This window comes from Pelodiscus sinensis, chromosome 13 (assembly GCF_052426305.1).
Source record: "Pelodiscus sinensis isolate ZL-2025 chromosome 13, ASM5242630v1, whole genome shotgun sequence".
Taxonomy (NCBI): domain Eukaryota; kingdom Metazoa; phylum Chordata; order Testudines; family Trionychidae; genus Pelodiscus; species Pelodiscus sinensis.
Genome location: NC_143064.1, coordinates 45,686,246 through 45,706,131, shown reverse-complemented (window position 1 = coordinate 45,706,131; position 19,886 = coordinate 45,686,246). Strand labels below are relative to the sequence as shown.

At 53.8% G+C, this 19,886-nt stretch overlaps 1 protein-coding gene across 1 annotated transcript; it reads right to left on the bottom strand.

Annotated features, from left to right (window-relative positions):
• Positions 1-381: 381 nt before the first annotated feature.
• CNGA2 (cyclic nucleotide gated channel subunit alpha 2) lies at positions 382-14,601 on the bottom strand. The gene is made up of 6 exons (XM_075896692.2): positions 14,187-14,601; positions 12,260-12,370; positions 10,332-10,505; positions 6,536-6,643; positions 4,690-4,796; positions 382-3,115 (listed from the first exon to the last, which is right to left on the bottom strand). The coding sequence occupies exons 1-6, from the start codon at positions 14,447-14,449 to the stop codon at positions 1,695-1,697; spliced, it is 2,184 nt and encodes a 727-aa protein (XP_075752807.2). The 5' UTR covers positions 14,450-14,601; the 3' UTR covers positions 382-1,694.
• Between the last annotated feature and the right edge of the window lie 5,285 nt (positions 14,602-19,886).

The window sequence follows — 19,886 nt, the reverse complement described above, 5'->3', positions numbered from 1 at the left end:
TTCCAGTTCCCAAAAGGCTTCGTTTGTAACCACGCAGGGTGCAGCTGACCCATGCTGCACAGTAGGAATCCTGGGTATCGAAGCAATGAAATGACCCAGCAAGGTTATTAAAGGGGCAACGTAGGCGAAAACACCCGCTGGTGGGCAGAGAAACCGTTTGGAGGTTCCCCTGGATCACAAAGCCACCTCCCTTAAGCAGAGCTGGGGCCCAAGCTCACCGCTGAAGGCCGGGTGGGCTCAGGTGAGGCATTTGGGTTGGGGATCTCCCTGCGGAAGCTCAGGTGCAAATGCATTTTAAGCAGCAAGCTTCCAGGAAAGGCAGAGGCCCTGCACAGCAGCCTCTTGGGACAGAGCAGAGTGGAGGCTGCTACTAGAGGGAGTTGCCTGGCTGCTGTTTGTGACCAAGGAGACAGCTAGTAAATAAACAGAAGACACGAAGAACACCCCAGGGTGAAATCCCAGACCTGGTGAAATCAACGAATATTTTGCCATAGACCTCAAGGCAGGCAACAATTCCACACACATACACCCCGACACTGGGTCCCCGATTCCTCCTGCAAGCGGACCTGCAAAGCTCCCACTGCCCGCGGGTTAGCCAAGGGGAATGCCACGTAGAAAAAACACATGGGCACTGCCAACACCGTACAAGTTACCCCGTCAGGTAAATTGCAGGTAGTTGGATCTTGTATCTCTAGAGCATGTCATTTTAGTATGGCTGGCACATCCAATCAGGATCAGCCAGCCGAGAGAGACAGCAGGGTATTTTTGCACATGAAGGAACAGGTGCTGTCAGCCATACTATTAATGTTGCTCTAGCCCAAATAAAATTCAAGCCGCTGCTGTATCCACCATCCTCTCCTGATCCAGGCTACAGTGAGTCTGACCTGCAGGGGTACACGGGCCTGGCGTTCCATTTCATGGGACCCTAGATTAGGGCTGGTTGGTCATCTAGTCCAACCCCCTGCTCCCAGCAGAACCAACCCCAATTTGCAGACAGACGCAGCTCGGGTGGGATTTTTTCCATCGGGTTTTAGCATCGTGAACATATGGACTCATACGCTGGAAACAAGGTATTTACATAACATAGTGTGTGTGTTTGTGTGTGTGTTATAAAAGCAGATACCAAAATACATTAATGAGCATCTGGCTGATGGTTCAGTTTCTCTCCGGTGGCTGTGTAGAAGGACCAGCATTCCCCCGGGGTAATAGAGGGCAGCCCCCGACCAGCCCCATCACAAAAGGGAGAAGAAACAAGTGAAGATCTTGGCCTACATCACTGCTTCTGCACCCCCACGAAGGCAATGTCGGGTCCCAGAAGTGCCCAGAGTCCCACACACAAGGCACGGAGTTAAGAGAGTCCTGATCGCTAAGGCATGGAGGAGGAAAGGCGGCAAGAGGACGGCTGGTGCCCTGCAGAAGCTCGAAGGAAGCGTTAGCAGCAGCGGAAGTCACTCACGTGGTTTGACTGATCTGTGAGGTCTTGGATTAAGGCAGCAAGGGGAGAGGAGAGAGAACCAGCGGGAGAGCTACTGGTATCACCTGAATGCTCTCTACTCAGCTCTCAGTCTTACAAGGCAGCGGCAGCACTTCCATGGGCTTCAGTGCAAGTCTCCTAAGGCAGCGGGAGCAACGTGTCCCTGGAAACACCATCTCAGCACTGTGCAGAACGCAGCCATCGCCGACGTCGGGGGCCCTCACTCCTGCCCTTCTGATTTAGCTTGTCCGTCTTCCTCCAGGGGGCTGTCGGAGCTGTCGGAGAAGAACTCCTGGTTGTATTGCTTTGCCCTGGACTCTAGGACGGTGATGCGCTGTTTGAGCTTCAGCTGGGCAGCATTGTACTCAGTCAGGAGCCGGGCAAAGCGGGTGTGCAGCGTGTCCAAGTTGAACTCCAGCCTCTCCAGCTTCTGCTCTGTGCTCTTCCCTTCCATGTCCTCTGCCGCCGCGGACTCGTCCAGAAGCCCTTCCTTGATCAGGATCTCCCGGCCACGCTCCTCCAAGACCCGCTTGGCATCAGGGTACTCGGTCACCGCTTCCATCAGGTCGTCCTTGGACAGGCAGAAGAGATCGGAGTAGCCAAGGCTCCGGATGTTGGCCGTACGCCGGTTGCCCATTTTGCTCCCTTTGATGTTGAGGATGCTGATTTCACCAAAGCAGCCTCCTGCAGTGAGCAACGCATACTGGGTCACGCCATCGTCCGCCACCACGGCTAGCTTTCCCTCCTTGATGATGTACATCTCCTTGCCTATGTCTCCCTTCCGGCAAATGTAATCGCCAGGGCTGAAAACCTGAGGCCGAAGCTTCAGCACCAGCTCCACCAGCAGGCCAGCCTCACAGTCCTGGAAGATCCTCACCTTCTTCAATGTCTCCAGGTGGACGTTGATGGCAATCTCCGCCCTCAGTTTGTCAGGCAGGTTCTTGAGGACCTCACGCTCATCCACGGCCTTCTTGTTGGTCCAAAGGTAGTCGAACCACTTGATGACCTTGGCCTCCATGTGCTTGCTGACCTTGCGGAACTGCATGTAGTGCTTGACGGCGTCGATTTTGGCCTGGAACTCGGCCCTGGTGGCATTCATGTTGGAGATCATGGAGCCCACATTCCCCACGATGGTGGCGAAGATGAGGACGCCGATGAGGAAGTCAACAATGACGAAGAGGTACTCCTCGTCACTCACAGGGGGCGGGGTCTCCCCGATGGTGGTGAGGGTCAGAGTGGACCAATAGAGGCAGTAGACATACTCCCTGGCAAGATAGCCGTACTCAGGGTCTGTGATGTTGGGATACACCCAGGTGTCCGTTCCAAGCCCAATAGCCTTGGAAATGGCATAGTAAATGCAGGCATTCCAGTGGATAATGATCAGGATGTAGAGCACCAGGTTGCTAATCCTGAACATATTTGGGTAGCTGGTTCTGGTCTCGGTCCGGTCAAAGAACTCAAACATGCGGGAAAAGCGCAACAGCCGGTTGAAGCGCAGTTCGGGCTGATGTAACCCTACTGCAAAGTAGACCAGGTCTGTTGGCAAAATGGAGAGGACATCCAGCTTGAATTGTAAGGTGGTGATATAATTATCCCGCAACTTCTTTGGATCCCTGACCAGCAGACCCTGTTCCAAGAAACCTAACAGAGAAGCAAGGGGAAGAATTAGCCTGTTTGTTCTACTGGCTTTGGGGTTGCATTCCACCAACATACACGTGAAGCAATTAAAATATTTCTAGTTCCATCTAATCTGCTAACTCTACAAGCCTTTGCCAGCCCTCAAGTGCTTCATCTGGAAAAAGCCACGTACGGGTATTACTGAGGGATTGACTCTGATGACACAGAGATAGGAGGACACTCTGATGTTTCTGCTTGGCATAGAGTGAATTAACTCAGAGTTCTGCGGTGACAGGCAGAAATTGCGCAGCAGCAGCTACATTCTGGGAACATTACATTCTGCCATTTTTCCATTTAGATTACTCATTAACTTAACAGATACCAAACCAAAGACACAGGCTTAAACCTGGGCTTGAATGCTAATGGTAATGTGAGTAATTTGGTACAATTATTCAGCGGTGAAGTTAAAAGCTGTGGATGATGAATCTTTCATTTTGAAACTTCGTCTATTTCACAGAGCTTTTAATGAGATTCTCTCTCCAGGGGCCAGTTCCTGCCAGCTCCCACTAAGTTATGGATTAAGCCAGGGGCTCTCCACTTCTCCAGATGACTGTACCCCTCTCAGGAGTCTGATTTGTCTTGTGTACGCCCAAGTTTCACCCCATTTAAAAGCTACCTGCTGACCAAAATCAGCTATAAAAACACAGAAGTATCACAGTACTGAAAAAATGCTTCCTTCATTTTCACCATGCAATTATAAAATAAATCTATTGCGATTAGGGTTGTAAAAGGTTAAATGGTTAACCAGTTACCCAGTAAACATTAGCCTTGCTGGCATGCATATCTGGTAACTGGTTAACCAGAGGGCCAGCCTGACCGGAGCAGCCCTCCCCACTACCAGCTGCGGGAGCCCACCAGTCCTCCACAGTTAACCAGCTGAACAATTAAAATTGCATTGTTAAACCGGCTAACTTTTTTACTGGGTAGTTACATCCCTCATTGAAATATTAATATTATACAGATTGAACCTCTGTAAACCAGGACTCTCTGGTCCGGTAACCAGACCATGGATGTTCCAGGCCCAGAGTCACGGTGGAGAGCTGGTGGCTGGGCTGCCCAGTTTAGCAGGAGAGGGAGCGGGGGCTAGGGGGAACAGCAGGATCGCAGGGGAGCTGGCTGGGAGGCTGGTGGCCAGTCCAGGGCTGGGAGGGTCAGTACCAGGGGGGCCAGAAATGACCTTCCTGGTCCGGCTAAATGCCTCATCCAGAACCAGTCAGGTGCTAAGGGTGCCGGACCAGGAAGGCCCAACCTGTACTTACATTTCAGCGTATAGAGCAGTACAAACAAGTCACTGTCTGGCTGGAATTTCAGTTTGTACGGACTCCGCTCGTGCTTTTTTACATGTGCCCAGGCACACTGCTGGGGGAGCGGAGGTACCGCCCGGAAGACCTCTGCCTACCCCTGGGGTTGAAAACCACGAATTCAGCCCCTCCTCATAAAGGAGCCCAACCCAGGCCAGCCACACCCAGCTTCTTATCAGCTCTCCGGTGAAACATTAGAACGGATCCCTTCACATCTAAGCCGCCTCTTCTGCTCACCTGTGCGCAGCCTGATGACAATGTCAGCAATGTAGATGCAGTCCGAGAGGTAGTCCAGCACCAGCCAGTGGATCCAGTAGAACCTCTGGAGGTCATTGAAACAGGCCCTGCAGGAGAAGCACGTGGCAATAACGAGGGGGGGGAGGGTATCAAGATGGCGAAACCAGCTAAGCCCCATCCCCCACTCAATGAAGGCTGATGCAGACCAGGAAGTCCCACCGGGCACCGGCCCTTGACAGTCGCCAGCCATTCCCTCGTGCCTCAGAAACGGAGCCCGTCCTGTACTGAGCTAAGCGGTGAGGCTTCTGCCACAGCCTGCCACGTGCACACAGCAGCCTGCCACTCCACACGCCACATTACCCACCCAGCACTGGCATCCCACCAGCTGGAAGTGGCTCTGCCTTTCCAGAGCCACAGCAAAACCAGCATATTTTTGCCCTTGATGCAATAAGGTCGGCTGCTTTGTGCGTGCCCTTCCGTGGCCAGGATGTGTCTGCCTCAGTTTCCCTCCTTGGACTCCTCAAATTCCCAAGGCTTTCATGGGTCCAACAGCCGCCTTTTGGGGGGTCTGGTTTATTAGCATAAAGTTCAAAAATAAAACACAGGGGCTGCGTCTAGACTGGCAATTGCTTTTGCGCAAAAACTTACCAGCTGTCTACACTGGCCACTTGAAATTGTGCAAGAGCACTGATGTTCTAATGTAAGAATTCAGTGCTTCTTGCACAAATACTTTGATGCTCCCGCTCAGGGATAAGCCCTCTTGCGTAAGAATACTTGCGCAAGAGGGCCAATGTACACAGGCCCCTTCATTTTTTGCGCAAGAAAGCCCGATGGCTAAAATGGCGAGCGGGACTTTCTTGCGCAAAATCGCATCTAGACTGGCCACGGATGCTTTTGTGCAAAGGCACTTTATGCGCAAAAGCATCCGTGCCAATCTAGATGCTCTTTTGTGCAAATGCTTTTAACGGAAAAACTTTTCTGTTAAAAGCATTTGCGCAAAATCATGCCCGTCTAGACGCAGCCAGGATGTTTGTCACCACCAGTTTATGCTGGGCACCGCCCCATCTCCCCAAGTGTTTCTTAACACTCTCAGAGCCACTGGAAAAGACACAAGGCCTACCCTGCTTTCTTGCCTTCTCCCCAAGATTTCCAACCAGAGCTTTCGGCCGGCCACAACTTTGCAACTAGGGATGTAGAATGGTAACTGACGAGCCTGTAAGTATTCGGCTTAGCAGAATGCTTACCAGGTAACCCGTTAACTGGACTTTGTCCAGACTCCGGTAGATGCTAGATCCTAGCCACATCCAACGCCAGGCTGGTTGGCTGGTCCCCAGCCATGGTGGGGCAGCAGGTGGGGCAGCGGTAGGCAGGTGGAGTCCCAGTTGCACAGCAGGCAGGCATGGCTCTGACCACCGCCGCACCAGCTGGCAAGATCCACAATCACATCAGGCTGGCAGGGGGGAAGGCCTACCCTGTGTGGCTGGCAGGGGGAGGCGGGACCCCAGCCGTGCCAGAGCGTGGCCTCAGCCCCATCCACTGCAGGTAGGCTGGTCTGCCGTGAGCTGGCCGGCCAATGGTTAACCGGTATAATTTTAATCGTTTAACTGATTAACAGTGTTAACTTCACTCTGCAGTTGCCGCTGATCCTCCATTGGCCTCTGCTTTTCTCCCTCCCTTCTGATTTAGACACATGAGCCAATTCATCCTGTACCTGGGGAGGCAAATCAGCTGCAGCACAGGTAGGCAGAGCCCTCCTTTCCTCCGTGTCTTTGAAGGAGCCAGCCACCCCCAGGGGGCCACTGCTGGTCTCAGAGATGGGGTCGCCCTAGAAAGCCTCCTAACTCACCTTACCACAAGCAAGCACCAGTTGTAAAGGACGGGCACTGCAATGACAAACAGCCAGCGGTAATACCAGTCTCCAGCCGGATCCACCACAAAGAGTTCCCATTTCTTCCTGAAAGTGGAAACTAGGAAACTAAGGCATCCGAGGCTGCATGTGGTTAACAGCAGAGTGAGCATCAGACCGAGCCCCTTCCATCTAACGAGCATTAAGTACCCGCCTGGCTCACTGGCTCAAGGCCTCCTAGCCATCCTTTGTAGGAGGTAAAGTGTGCAGATTGGGAAACTGAGACATGGAGCCTTTAAGTGACTTGCCCAAGGGCACCCAGTAAGTCAGTGGCACAGTCAGGAAGCAAACCAGGGTCTTTTAATGTCAAAGCTGCTGTTGCCATCACTGGACAACAAGCCCTTCCATATATAACGTGGGTCTACTAGGTGTCAGTGAGTTCTCTTATTGCCCTCAGTTAGGGCAGAGTGGGAAACGCAGGGCCATGCAATTAGGGGCCTGTGAGACGCCGTGCTCAGGAAAGAGAGAGGCTGCTGTGGCAGCTAATACTGTGGAATCACCATTCTCCTTCTGCTCTGTGCGGCCTGCAACCTGCTCAGAGTCATTGGGGCCAGATGTATGCGCGGCAATGGCCAGATTTCTCTGAGAGGAGACGGGGAGGAGGCAGAAATCCTGCTTCCAAACCAGTAGACTTGTCTCTCCCTCATTCTGTGCCAAGCGAACAAACTCCCCGCAGCTGCTGAGTCCCCCAAAGTCCCTCCCCTGAGCTGTAAAAACAACTCGCCGGCCAGCAAATGTCACCCGTGTCCATTCGGCAGTTACCAGCTCCCTCCCCTGCGCATGCTGCTTCTGCCCCCTTGGAAACCGCCCCCTCCTGGCCTTTTGTCTACAGCTGTGGTTCAGCCCAGCCCAGGCACTGGCAGCAGGAACGCACTGGGCTTTGGGAATGACGCATCTGGCCGGTCTGCGGCCCAGGGTCACACAAGGTTTTGGTAGGGCCGCAAAGGGGGTTGGTTCTACGTGGCTCAAACCAGCCAAGTGTTGGACGTCTGTTGTTTTCAGAGAAAAGGTCGGACTTCTCCTGTGTCTGCCCATCATGTATCTAAGCTCCGATGCCACACCTAGGCTGCTGGCTCCCAGACGGTCTCCAAATGGGCCAGCAGCGGGAAGGGGTTCCAGTGAACCCTAGAATGGACAGAGGTGATGGAACTACAGGTTCGGGGGGTGCTGCCTCGCATACACATGGTTTGAAGTGGTTTCCGTCATATACAGCAGGGCTGGGGGAGCCGCTGACCCACAGAAAAATAAGTCAGGGGTCACACACAAGTGAGAAGTCGTGGCCCCTGACTCCCCACATTCTCCTGACATACCAGAGCCTCGGGGGGGCCAGGCTAGTAGATTTTGTGGGCCTCCCTAGGCTCTGGGGTGGGGCAAAAATGAGGGGTTAAGTGAGCACAACGAGGCTACTGGGAAATAGGGTTGCCAGGTGTCCACTTTTCACCCAGACAGTCCGTCATTCGGGTCCCCCATCAGGTAAAAAAAAAAAGAAAATACTGGATACGTGAAATGTCCGGTATTTCTTGTTTCTCTCTGATGGAAGCCTTCCGGGGACAATTTTTCCCCTGCCGCATCTTGGGAGAGGGGGTGAGGAGTGTGGAGGGGTGTGAGAAGCGTGGGGCCATTTAAAGGCACAGCACCCTTTTTTTTCCCTCAACAGCTTTGGGGAAAATTGTGTTGAGACAAAAAGGGGGAGACCAGTGGGGTTTTTTTGCAGGGCGTCGGTATTTTTTGTTAAACCATCTGGCAACCCTACTGGAAACAGGCTTTGGGCTTGGGCTCTGCGTGGGAGGGAGAGTGCAGGAGTGGACTGGAAGGGGAGCCCTGAGCCTCGTGAGCTAGATCCGGGCAAGCTGGGGGCATGGCCTTCGGTTCCCCACCCCGATATACAGGGTTTATAGTTTCATTGAGCGGTCCTCAGCACCCCCACTGTACCAGTATGGAGGACACCATTTGGCTCCTCCCATTGTGACCTCACACGTATTCAGCTGCTGGGTCCCACAGCCCGGAGCATGCCACTTTGCTCTCTGAACCCTTGGCGTTCATCGTGGCGAGGTTAGCCCCAGGGGCAAAGCACGGCCTAAGGATGCCGCAATGCTGCGTCTCAGCATCACATTCAAGACTTAACGTCATGACAGGAAGCGGCTTGATAGCTGTCCTCCACTCGGCAAAGGCAGCGGTCTCCCCCGAGATCGTGTTGGAAATGGGAATCCCTCACTCGGAGACACCCCTGTGCGTGCCAAGTGGCTGGGGAACCCACCCTGAATTTTGTGGGACCATCTTGAATTTACAAAGCCTCAAATGGAGGAATGGCCCCAGCTAACTGGCTAGCGCTTCACCACCATCTCGGCCATCACCAGAGTGGCAACCCCCTGTCCGGGGCTTATTCCTGCTGAAGAGCCTCACGCCACAGCAGCGCCCCCTTTTGGAAATACTCCAGTCCCACCGCTCTGCTCGAGTTCTGAGCCTGTGGCCTCGGATAATTAACAAGACCCCCTTAACCTCGCAGGGCAGAACATTTTCTTCTGTGGCTATTAAAGCCTCAGATACGAGCCTTTGATATTTTTCCTCCTAGAGGAAACAATCGTTTCTCAGTGTTCTAATTACCGTCTGTAATGGAGGGGTCCGGCCTAGTGAATGAGCTTTGCCCTTTAATTATAGCGAGGAAGAATAGCCAGGTTATTGGTTTCCACGCTTGATGTGTGTATGCAGAGCAGATGAAAGGACTGGATTTGAAAGCGCCTTTTAGAGACCTCCCCCTTGCCACATGGGCTCTGGCAGAAGGCCTGGGCCACAAACATACTTTCCTCCCTCTCCAGCAGATGATGAAATGAGCCTTGCGAAAACAGCATCCGCTAGGCGACTCACTCGCTTTATCAGAGTCCCCCGGGAACTCCTTCTGCGAGGAGCTACTGCTCTTGAGAGGTAGGTTGGCCCAGCAGCTCCATTGTGGGTTGAGGAGCTGGGAGACTAAAGTTCATCTCAAACTCTGCCTCAAACTTCCAGTTTAGGCCAAAAATACTGGTGCTTCGTGGGGGATCATGAACAGCCACCCTGCCTGCCCATCTTGCTGCATGGAAGTGGAGTCTCAGCTACCTAGGAGGGAGGTCTTGACACAGGAAAGGGGGCCCCAGCATGGAAAAGATAGCAGTCTTTGGTTTGCTATCTCCCCAAGCTTCCTCCTTCTAGAGCCATGGTGCCCAACACGCTAGCCACGTGTGGCTGTTTGGCCAGTTGCGTGGGGCTTCAGAACTGGCTGGACACCACAGATCTATAAGATGAGCTTTGAGACCCCGTGGACAAAGGCACAAGGGAGGTGCCAGCTGTGAACACCGTGGCAGATTGGAGTCTGTGCTAGACCCTCCACTTCTGAGAGCACAGGAGACTAGACAGAGAGTAAAGGATACGCACCAACTCTAGAGGCAGGTGTCCACGTGTGGGCAATGGAGAGAGAACTCCTTGCCTACACTGCCCCTACGTGGGCCCTGTGCCAACTTCCAGGCAGTAACTCACTGATACCGAGCTGATCAGAAAAAGAGTTAGCCTGCTAGGTCTGGTCTGCTGACACAGCGCAGCAAGGCGACCCCCATCACCCCCAGTTCATGCAACGCTCCTGCTCGTATCAATCACTTAGCCCCCCTCCCTGTGGGGAGAGGAGCACGCCGGGTGGGGTAGGGGAAAGGGTCTACCCCTTATGAGAAACATTTGCCTTTCAGCCAAGCGGTTTTAGAGAAGCTACTTTTTGCGTTTGCTGTCCTCGTTGTCTTTGTCCCCTGGGGCGTTGCCGTCTCCCGCAGTCACCGTCTGGAGCTCCGGCCCACGGAAGCGCTCGAGAAACGAGTCCGGCCTCTGCTCCTCCTCGCGCAAGCTCTTGTTAGCCCAGTCTCGGAGCACCACGACCAGCCGGACTATCCTGGCCGGGGAGAGAAGTCAGAGTCAGGGGTCTGTGCAGGGACAGAACCACGCGTGTTTCAGAGGCTCTGCGGGGTGGTCCCAAACACAGCTGCCCATTCTAAACCGTGCACCACTGGAACATTTCCCAGGCCAGGAGCATGCACATGTTCTCCAGGGTCCTGGGTGCACTGTCTCGGCATCCCAGCCCTCCACACATCTGGACACGCTTATGGCATGCCAAGCGAACACGTGCAGAAGCCAGCAAGCTTGACATCTAAGATCAAACCCCTTAAAGCAAAAGGGATCCCGTGGGATGCGAAACATCCCCAGCTCCCGCTAAACATAGTGGGATCGGAGGGAGCTCAGCTCTGTGCAGGGTTAGGACATAAGCCAGGAAAATGTCTCCTCTTTAAGGCACGAATGAAAAGAGAAGTAAGAGAACGTAAGAACAGCCAGACTGAGTCAGATCAAAGGCCCACTGAGCCCAGGGCCCTTCCTGCCGACAGTGGCCAATGCCAGATATCCCAAAGGGAATGAACAGAACAGGGAATCATCCAGCGATCCCTCCAGGCACCCATTCCCAGGTTCTGACAAACAGAGGCTACGGGACACCATTCCTGCCCATCCAGGCTAGTAGCCATAGATGGACCTAGTAGCCTCCATGAATTTATCTAGCTCTTTTTTTAACCCTGTTCAAGTCCTGGCTTTCCCAGTATCCTCTGGCGAGGAGTTCCAAAGGTTGATTGTGCATTGCGTGAAAAATATACTTCCTTTTGTTTGTTTTAAATCTGCTACCTATTAATTTCATTTGGTGACCCCTAGCTCTGTTGTTATTGGAGCAAGTACATGATTTTTCCTTGCCTACTTTCTCCACACCGGTAATGATTTTGTCAACCACTATCACATCCCCCCTTAGTCTCCTCTTTTCTAAGATGAAAAGTCCCAGCCTTTTTCAGCTCTCTACATATGGCAGCCGTTCCAAACCCCTTGGCATTTTTTTGCCCTTTTCTGAATGTTTTCCAATGCCAAGAAAGCTTTTTTGAGATGAGGCAACCACATCTGCACACCGTATTCAAGATGTGGACGTACCATGGATTTATATGGAGGCAATACAATATTCTGTCTTATCCCAGTGTTTCTTAAAGTGTGTTTCGTGGCATACCAGTGTGCAGACGGAGGTGTGCCATGGAGAGAACAGCATTCAAAATGGCCACCCTTAAAGGGGCAAGCCTCTTTCCCCCCCCCCCCCCCCCCCCAACGACTTTTCCCTGGGGGCTTTTTTTATTTCCCCCTCAACAAAAGAATCCTTGGTGTTCCCCATAAAAAAAAATTATTGTTTGGTGTTCCTCAATCTTAAAAAGTTTAAGAAACACCACTCTATCCTTTTTTTTTTAAATGATTCCCAGCATTCTGATTGCTGTTTAATGGCAGCTGCCCATTGAGTGGATGTTTCGAGAGAACTCTCCACAATGACTCCAAGATCTCTCTCTCGAGTGGTAATAGCTACCTTAGTCCCCATCATTTTATACGGATAGTTGGGATTACGTACGTTTTGCAATCTACATTATATCGCATTTATCAGCACTACAAGAGCCGCCTTTGCCCAGTGCGATAGCAAAGGATTGGCCAGAGATGATGGATTAACCCTTCACTTTGTAAGCAGAGCAGCTGGGCCCAGTCATGCAAAGCCCTACACAGCCCCTGCAAAGGCAGCGATGGCTGGACAGACCTCAGTCTCATCCCTTCATCCCGCGTGTGGCTACACCCACCTACCTGGACAGACCTAGCCGCCCTTGCAAGTTAGACTGGCCTGGCTGATCTGCATCGTCCAATGCAGCCACCCTCTGCAGCTCCGAGGAGGTGTCGTCCTCTGCTGACGGGGCCCTGTGGAAGGGAAGGGAGATTGGGGTCATGCGCTGCGTCCACCGCTAGCTACGTCAGATGAGCTAGACCCAGAGGGAATACGAGAAGAGTCTGTCCTCCTGCTTCCCAGGCCTCTGCTTCTGGACCGGAGCGACTTCCTAGGGTGTCCATGTTCATTCAGACCTGGGCTTCTCCATCCTCCAGCCGTGCTAGAGCAAAGCTAACCCCCCAGTGCACCAGCCTGGCAGGGGGGCAGAGGGACGTCCCCTCTGTTACCCCAGCCCTTGGTTTCCTCCACTCAGCCTGGAGAAGTTGCTCCCGCTGGCAATATTTTCCTGATGTTGCTCTCCAAGTACACAAGCCCACCTGGCTTTCTATGGTAAATAGGGTGGGGGACTGCGAGGGCCTGGAATAAAAGTAACCGGGCGGCTTGCATAATGAGATCTAGATTCCCTTTGGATACTCGCCTGGTTTCACCTGCCCTTGGGGTTCGTTTTCCCTTCTAAGGCCCTGATTCTGAGAGGGGGGGTGGTCCAATGGTTAGGGCGCTAGCCTGGTATTTAGGGGACAAGAGTCCTTGCTCCACCATAGATCGGTGGCGTGATCCTGGGTGAGTCACTTAGCCTCTCCATGCCTCAGTTCCCATCTGTACAATAGGGATAACCGCACTGCCCTGCCCCACACAGGTGCGTGGATAAAGACATTCATGATGAAGTACTCAGATCTGTACTACTAGAGTACTGAGTACAACTAAAGTACTGTTACTACTCTTCCTCCCTGGCTCTTGAGAAAGAGCAGAGGTCCTTGGCTGCTCACAGTTGGCCCCCGCCTCTCTCTGTCAAGCGCACGTTGACCCCATTAAAGAGCTGTTGCTCAGGTCAGGCCTACACTACATGGGAAGGTTGAATTAAGAGACGCAAGCCCAGCTACATTAATTACCTTGCTGGAGTCAACGTGCTTTGATTCGAGTTTCCCCACCGTCCCCACAGCGGGAGGCTGATGGGGGCAAACACTTCCATCAGCTTCCCTCACAAGGAGCAGGAGTTCCAGCCACTGGCAGGGGTGCCTTCGGAGTTTGATTTAGCAGGTCTTTGCTAGACCCACTAAATCAAACTCCAAAAGAGCGACTGTGACAGCGTCGATCTTCTGCGTAGTGAAGACAAGCCCCAGTGATCTCCCTCTATCTTCCACTGGCTTGGCCACAAAGGTGGCCTTCCAGGCCTGCTCAGCCCACTAGCCTTCCAGCACCCCAACCCTCTGCCCTGTTCACTGAAGCCACTTGGACTTCCCTATATTGACTGGGCTTGGTCCACAGATCTCCTGCAGGTCTCTATCAGATCTTCAGCATGTCATTCTCCTTTACTGGCCTCCAAATTCACCTCAAAAAGTAATTAGCACCTTTCTTCCTCCTTGGTCAGCGCCTGTCTGACTAGTCTTATGTCCATATAAAACTACAGGCCTTGGACATTTACATTTTAAGCTCTCTGAATAGTAGTTTGGGGCTGAAAGTTCTCTGCAGAGCAGTTTCCCCCACTCAGCTGGGCCTCACTTTCTTCTCTCCTCTAATTGTTCTTGGTCATCCCTGCAGGGAGGTTGTGAAAAAGTCTAATTTGTAGCCATTTCAATGGGGCCATGCAAGGATCTAACACGTCCTCCCTCAGAACCAGGTGTCCATCTCCACATACACTGTCTTCATATTGACCAGTGGTTCTCCCCACCGTGCCCGAGATGGCCAGGTGCCCTGGGGAAAAGTTGGAGGCCCAACCATTCTCTCACCCTACGGATAGACTGCCCTTCTCGGGCAAGTCATTCCTGTTCCACACAAGCGCCGCCTGACCTGCTGGGGCTGAGTTCAGTCCGCTCCGGATCATCTTCATTGTGGGTTGTCACAGACAGCCTGGGGGGGTGATTGGCAGGCGAACTCTTCAGACCATTGCTATGTCCCGTCATCCTCCATGTGAGGAAGCCGCCGGCCTGAGCCCTGCCCCAGGAGACAGGAAAGAGCAGAAAATAATGAAGAGCTGAGAGGAATGGCACACACACGTCACACCAGGGACCGGGCTGTCCCCTGCCCTCTGTACACAGCACTCCTGAAAGCATCTGCTGGTGGAAGAGGATGCAGCTAAGAACAAAGACTTTGCTGACCCAGCTCCTACTAAAAAGGAGATCCCCATTCTGCCTCCAGCAGTGGCTTCTACTGGAGGAAGACGGACATTATCCACAATGCATTTCATCACCAGAGGCGTTACTACAAACCTTGGTTGTGGGGCTACATCAGGTCATGGACTATCCATAGGTAGGTTGGGGTTAACCCACAGGGCGGCAAACAGGGAGCTTGGGTTCTCAGCCAAGTATTGTATTTCTGTGCTCACCAGTTTCCCATCCTAATCTAGCACTAGCTACACTTACGACCCTGCCTTTAGGTCATCGTATAAAGGCGCGTGTGTCTCCTGACAAGGCTGCAAGTGCATATGGGTACAGACAGCTCACAGAGGAGAAGTCGTTTCCCCTTGGACCTCAGTACCAATCTTTCCCTATTTCCGCCCATTTTTCTCTTTCTTAAACTTGGCCTCTCTCTTTCCCTCCCTTCCCCATCCCTCTTGCTCCACTCTGCCTCTTCCGTGCCTCCCTCCCTTCCCCCATCTCCAGCTGCCTCCCTCGCGGCCCTCCACCGTGCTGTGCGAGTGGAAAGATGCCCTGGCTCTAGCGCTACTCTTTGCTGCCGTTGCTGGGGCGACAGCATCAACAAGCAAGGCCCTAACAACAGGTGCAAGCTGCAACCTCAGCCAGGTAATGAGGCCCCCCCGGAGGAAGCGTGCAGGAAGGAGCAGCTCTTTCAACCCCTCCCCCTTGGGGATACTCAAAGGTGATGGAGGCAGAAGACTCCAGGCCATGAAGGAAGTCAAACCATCCTGTCAGTTAGAGGAAGCCAAGGGCCGGTCCTGTAGCAGGGGCTGGGACGGCCTGGTGCCTGTTTGCTTACAAAGAAACCTGGCCTGCCGGGCAGCGCAGCCTCTCAGAAGTTTGCCCCGGGAGCTACATGTCTCCTCAGCCATAAGTTCTCCGCTGCATTTGAAATTTAGGCTCCTCGTTAAAACAGGCCTTCTGAACCTCTGGCTGGCAGCCAACACAGCCCTGCTGCAGGGAACAGCTGGGAAACCATCATGGAGACATCTAAACGGAGAGCTCGCCTCACACACACACACACACACACACACACACACACACACACACGATTCTGGAACTTCCCCGTGGCAGCGATGGCTCATGTGGAAAATAGCACCCGAGAGAGGTTCAGCCCATCCAGTGCCCCACAGACCAGCTCTGTCTTAGACAGTAACAGCTTCTTTATTTCTTGGGAGAAGAGGGAAGATTTTATACTTCTCTAGAGTAATCCCCCATTCCCTTTTACAATGTGCCCGGGGCTACGCGCAGTCCCCTTGTTCACGCAACGTTGTGGCCCCAGGGAGCAGAGATGACCTGGTTGAGGAGACAGCGGTGGGAGAGTAAAATCTGAGCACACCAGCCACGATGCCTGGGGACCCCGCCAGGAGTGCTTGAGCACACTGGTAATACAGCAGCTGAGTCCTCTCCTGCCCTGGCTGTCTTACCTAGCTGTGGCAGCAGCACCTCGAGCACCCCATAGCCATAGACAGCCAGACACTGGGGCCATCAGGCAACTGCAAACATCTGTCCCCGGAGAGAGAACTCACACCACCCACCTCTGCAGACATCCCCGGGAGAGATAAAGGAGCAACCCCAGCAGCACAGAGAGCCTACAGACGTGTGTAGACACACCCGGAAGCCTGGTGCATCTCCTCCAGGAGACAGCGGGAAAGCAATAAACATCCCATCGAGCAGCGAGATCAGGCCGCTCCTGCCATGCCATTAGGTCATTGACGTGATGTTGTGACACAGCATCCTAATGCAATTGTGTCTCTGCAGGGCTAGCCCACCTCTGGTGTCCAAGAAGGACCCATGGAGGGACAGCTGGAGATCCTACAGGGGGTGAAAGGCCCATGGAGACCCCAAGGTGTGACTAGTGCAAAGAGGTTAGCGAAACCACGTCTGCAGGAGCTGGAGCAAAGGAGATTAGGGGATGACTTTGTAAGATTTCCTGCAGGCTGGAGAGTGCAGAGCAGAGAGGAGCCGTTATGCTAAGTCAGGACAGGCAGGTGGGAATGTACCAGGATTTCCTGGGAATTTCTTGGCACGGAATAAAGCTGCTATGTCGGGCAGCCCGCTAATGGCAGGAAAGGGAGCAATAGGGAAGGATTCATGCCCTATTCAAGGAAGGAGAATTCATGCCGAGTGTGCAATTGCTGCCTGAACAATGAGGTGTGGGGAAGAAGGAGCCGGGGGAGGGGGGGGGGGGAAACTGGTCTAGTATTTCCCCGGCCTTCCTTACTTCAAAAGCCACCTACGCGCCAGCCAATGTAATTACACCCAGCGGGCCACAAAGAGCAGCCATGTTATGAAGCAGACATCACAAGACTGGCAGTCTCCTGTGAATAAGGTTAGTTGCTAAGCCTCCCGTCACCGGAGTAACGGGAGGTGGTGCAGAAGACTGAGCCGCAATCCGAGGTGTAAAGGGGCGCAGGGCTGGGACTGTGGGGAGGGCAGCAGGGCAGGGCTGAGGGGTTTCCTTGGGGACAGGGGAGCCTGCACTGGGCCAGCAGGGCTGTGCTGCAGGTCAGGAATCCCATTGGATGGCAGAACCTACAGCACCTTACTGCACCTGGCCTCATCCAAACCTGGGCTCTCTGTCCTAGATTTCTACAGCTCACCTCAGCTCTAGGAACGTGGCTGCAGGAGTCCTCATCCCTGGGGACTCTGATGGGGGAGGGAGGGAGCTCGCGGATGAAGGATCTGCAGCCTCTGCCACTGCTCTCCCCGACCAGTCATGCCAGGAGCGACACTTGTTCCTTAGGACAAGACATTTTGCAAAGGCCCCAGTCGGGCACTTTGGCTTGACTCAGTAATAACTAACGAACGCCGTATATTCACCATGTCACGGGGGCTAAAATCAACAGCATTGTAGGGAAACAAGCTGGAAGACAGAACAAGCCTCGGGACAAGGCAAACACTTGTGGGCTGTTATAAGACAAAGGCAGTGCCGAGCAGAGAGAGTTTAGGCCATTCCTGTCATGACATTAAATCATTAATGTGATGTTGTGATGCAGCATCCTAACGCAATTATCTCCCCTCGGGACTAACCCACTACGGGTGACCAAGGAGGATTTATAGAGGGCACATCTTGACATTTTGGGGGCTCCACCCGCCAAGGTGCCTGGGGAGTGAAGGACACAGAACTCCATCAGAAAACCAGTGGCACTCACAGGATGTTAGAGCTCTAGGTAACAGAGCGATGCACGTATGTAGCCTAGGTGGCTCTAAAAGCCTTTTCTCCACATGATCCATTGCCACTCTTCAGATTAAACTGGACTCAGTCCAGTCATGAGAGGCCACAGACCCCAGAAGGACAGAACTGCAGGTGCGAAGCCGAGTGGACCTGCTGGGTAAGCACAATACACAGGCTGCTGTCACCAAGGTCCGGTCAGAGAGGGAGACTCGTGGGAGGCCTGGGAGAAGGTGACCCAGGTCCTGAGACCTGAGAAGGTGAACTCAGAATCCACAAAGGGTCCACCAGCCCTGTAACCATGACATGAAGGTTTAAATCCAGAACATGTCTGAGCGGAGAGAGGCCCTTGGTGGCTTCCGTGGGAAGAACCAGCCATTCTAACCTCCTGGGGCCTCGGCAGCTGGACAGGCCACACGCCACGGTCCCTGTGACCAGGCCGTGTTAGACGGCAGATCAAACCCCCTCGGCGAGGGGACAGCAGAGCTGAGCAACTGAAACGGCCACTGCTACTCAAGAGAGACCACAGGTCCCCAGTGCAGCCACAGGGCAGAAACCAAACTCAGGGCTCCTACAAGGAAGCCTGATTTCTTCCTGCCCAGCCCCAAGGATGCTCAGCCAACCAGGGGTGGGAGACCTAAGGTCTGGGGGCCGGATGCAACCCTGGCTTGCCTGGATCCAGCCCCTGAGGCTCAGGGCTCCCCACGCACTATTGGGGAGCCCGCACTGGCACTCCAGTCCCCCCTGCCACCAGCCACAGCCCCACAGGGCTGGAGCACCCAAAATCTACTAGCCTGGGTACCCCAGGCTCTGGTGTGGGAGGGGAACGTGGGAGGATCTTTCTCCTTCTCCGTCGGGGCCACGCCAGTGAGGGGTTGGTTTTTCTTTTTCTGCTTTTCACTTGTGTGCAGCCCCCAACTGATTTTGATGTGGGTCAGCAGCCCCCGGCCCAGAAAAGGTTCCCCAGCCTGACACTGTTCCCACGTACCCACTACGGGCAAACTCCTGGGTATCCCACTCCACTGCAGGAAACACCAGTGAGAGGTGGGGCAGAGTGGGCACCCCACACCCAATACGGCTGCTGAAAGAGACACTCCCTGGAGAGACAGCCACGCACACCGAAACGCACAAAGACCCGTGGACAACAGCCAGCAGGTTCACATGCCCACGTCCCCTAAGAGGGATGTATTCCCACAACACCCCAGGGTCCTACATTCAGGGGCATCTGGTCATCATTATAGATACAAGGGTCCCACTCGCACAGGCACCATCCGCTAAACAGGACGCGTGTCGATCATACACAGGAAAGACAACTCAAGACACTTCTGCAGGACGCGGAGGGCGGGCGCGCAGGCACACATCTACACAATGCATTGTGAACGGGCATGCTTTGTCTGCAGAGAACACATCTCTACCCCCCGAAGCAGAGGGGCACTGAGGTTCACACCCCCCACCCCGGACATAGGCATACAGGGCGCCATGCATCTGGCGTAGGGACACATCCAGCGACGTGGGAAGGGTAGATTCGTGGACTTTAAGGTCAGAAGGGACCGTGATGATCACCTCGTCTGACCTCCAGCACATTGCAGGCTATACAAACCCACTCACCCACCTTCTGCTGGCTGAGCTACACAAGTCCTCAAACTGGAATTTAAAGATGTCAAGTTACAGAGATCAACTATGTACACTAACGCTGCAGAGGAAAACCCCCGGATCTCTACCAGTCTGAGCCAGGGGAAATCCCTTCCCACCTCCAGGGGCAAGATGGGGGGGCATAACCCTCTATGGGCCACTCAGGGGCACACACCCAGGGCAGAGCCGAACAAGCCTTTGTACTTACTAGTCAGACGTCCCGTGCAGCGCAGCGGCTAGTGGCAAAACTCAGCATCGGAGCAGCGAACCAGCCCACGCCACTCGCCCCAGTTGGCTCAGCCTCTCCGGTGCGGCGCTGTCGGGCCCCGGCGCTCGCCTCCAGGTTCCTGGCTCGGTGCAAAAGGGGGGGGTTCAGCACACCACCCACCAACGCGTTACCTCCACGGGCAGGCAGGAGCAGACGGGATTCATCACCCCCAGGAACTCGCCGCACCTGCGAGGACTGAACTCAAGACTTGAACGCCACGGGTGGATTTGAAAAGAAACAGTCCCGGTCCTGGTTCCAAGGGGCTGCTTCTCCCCAGG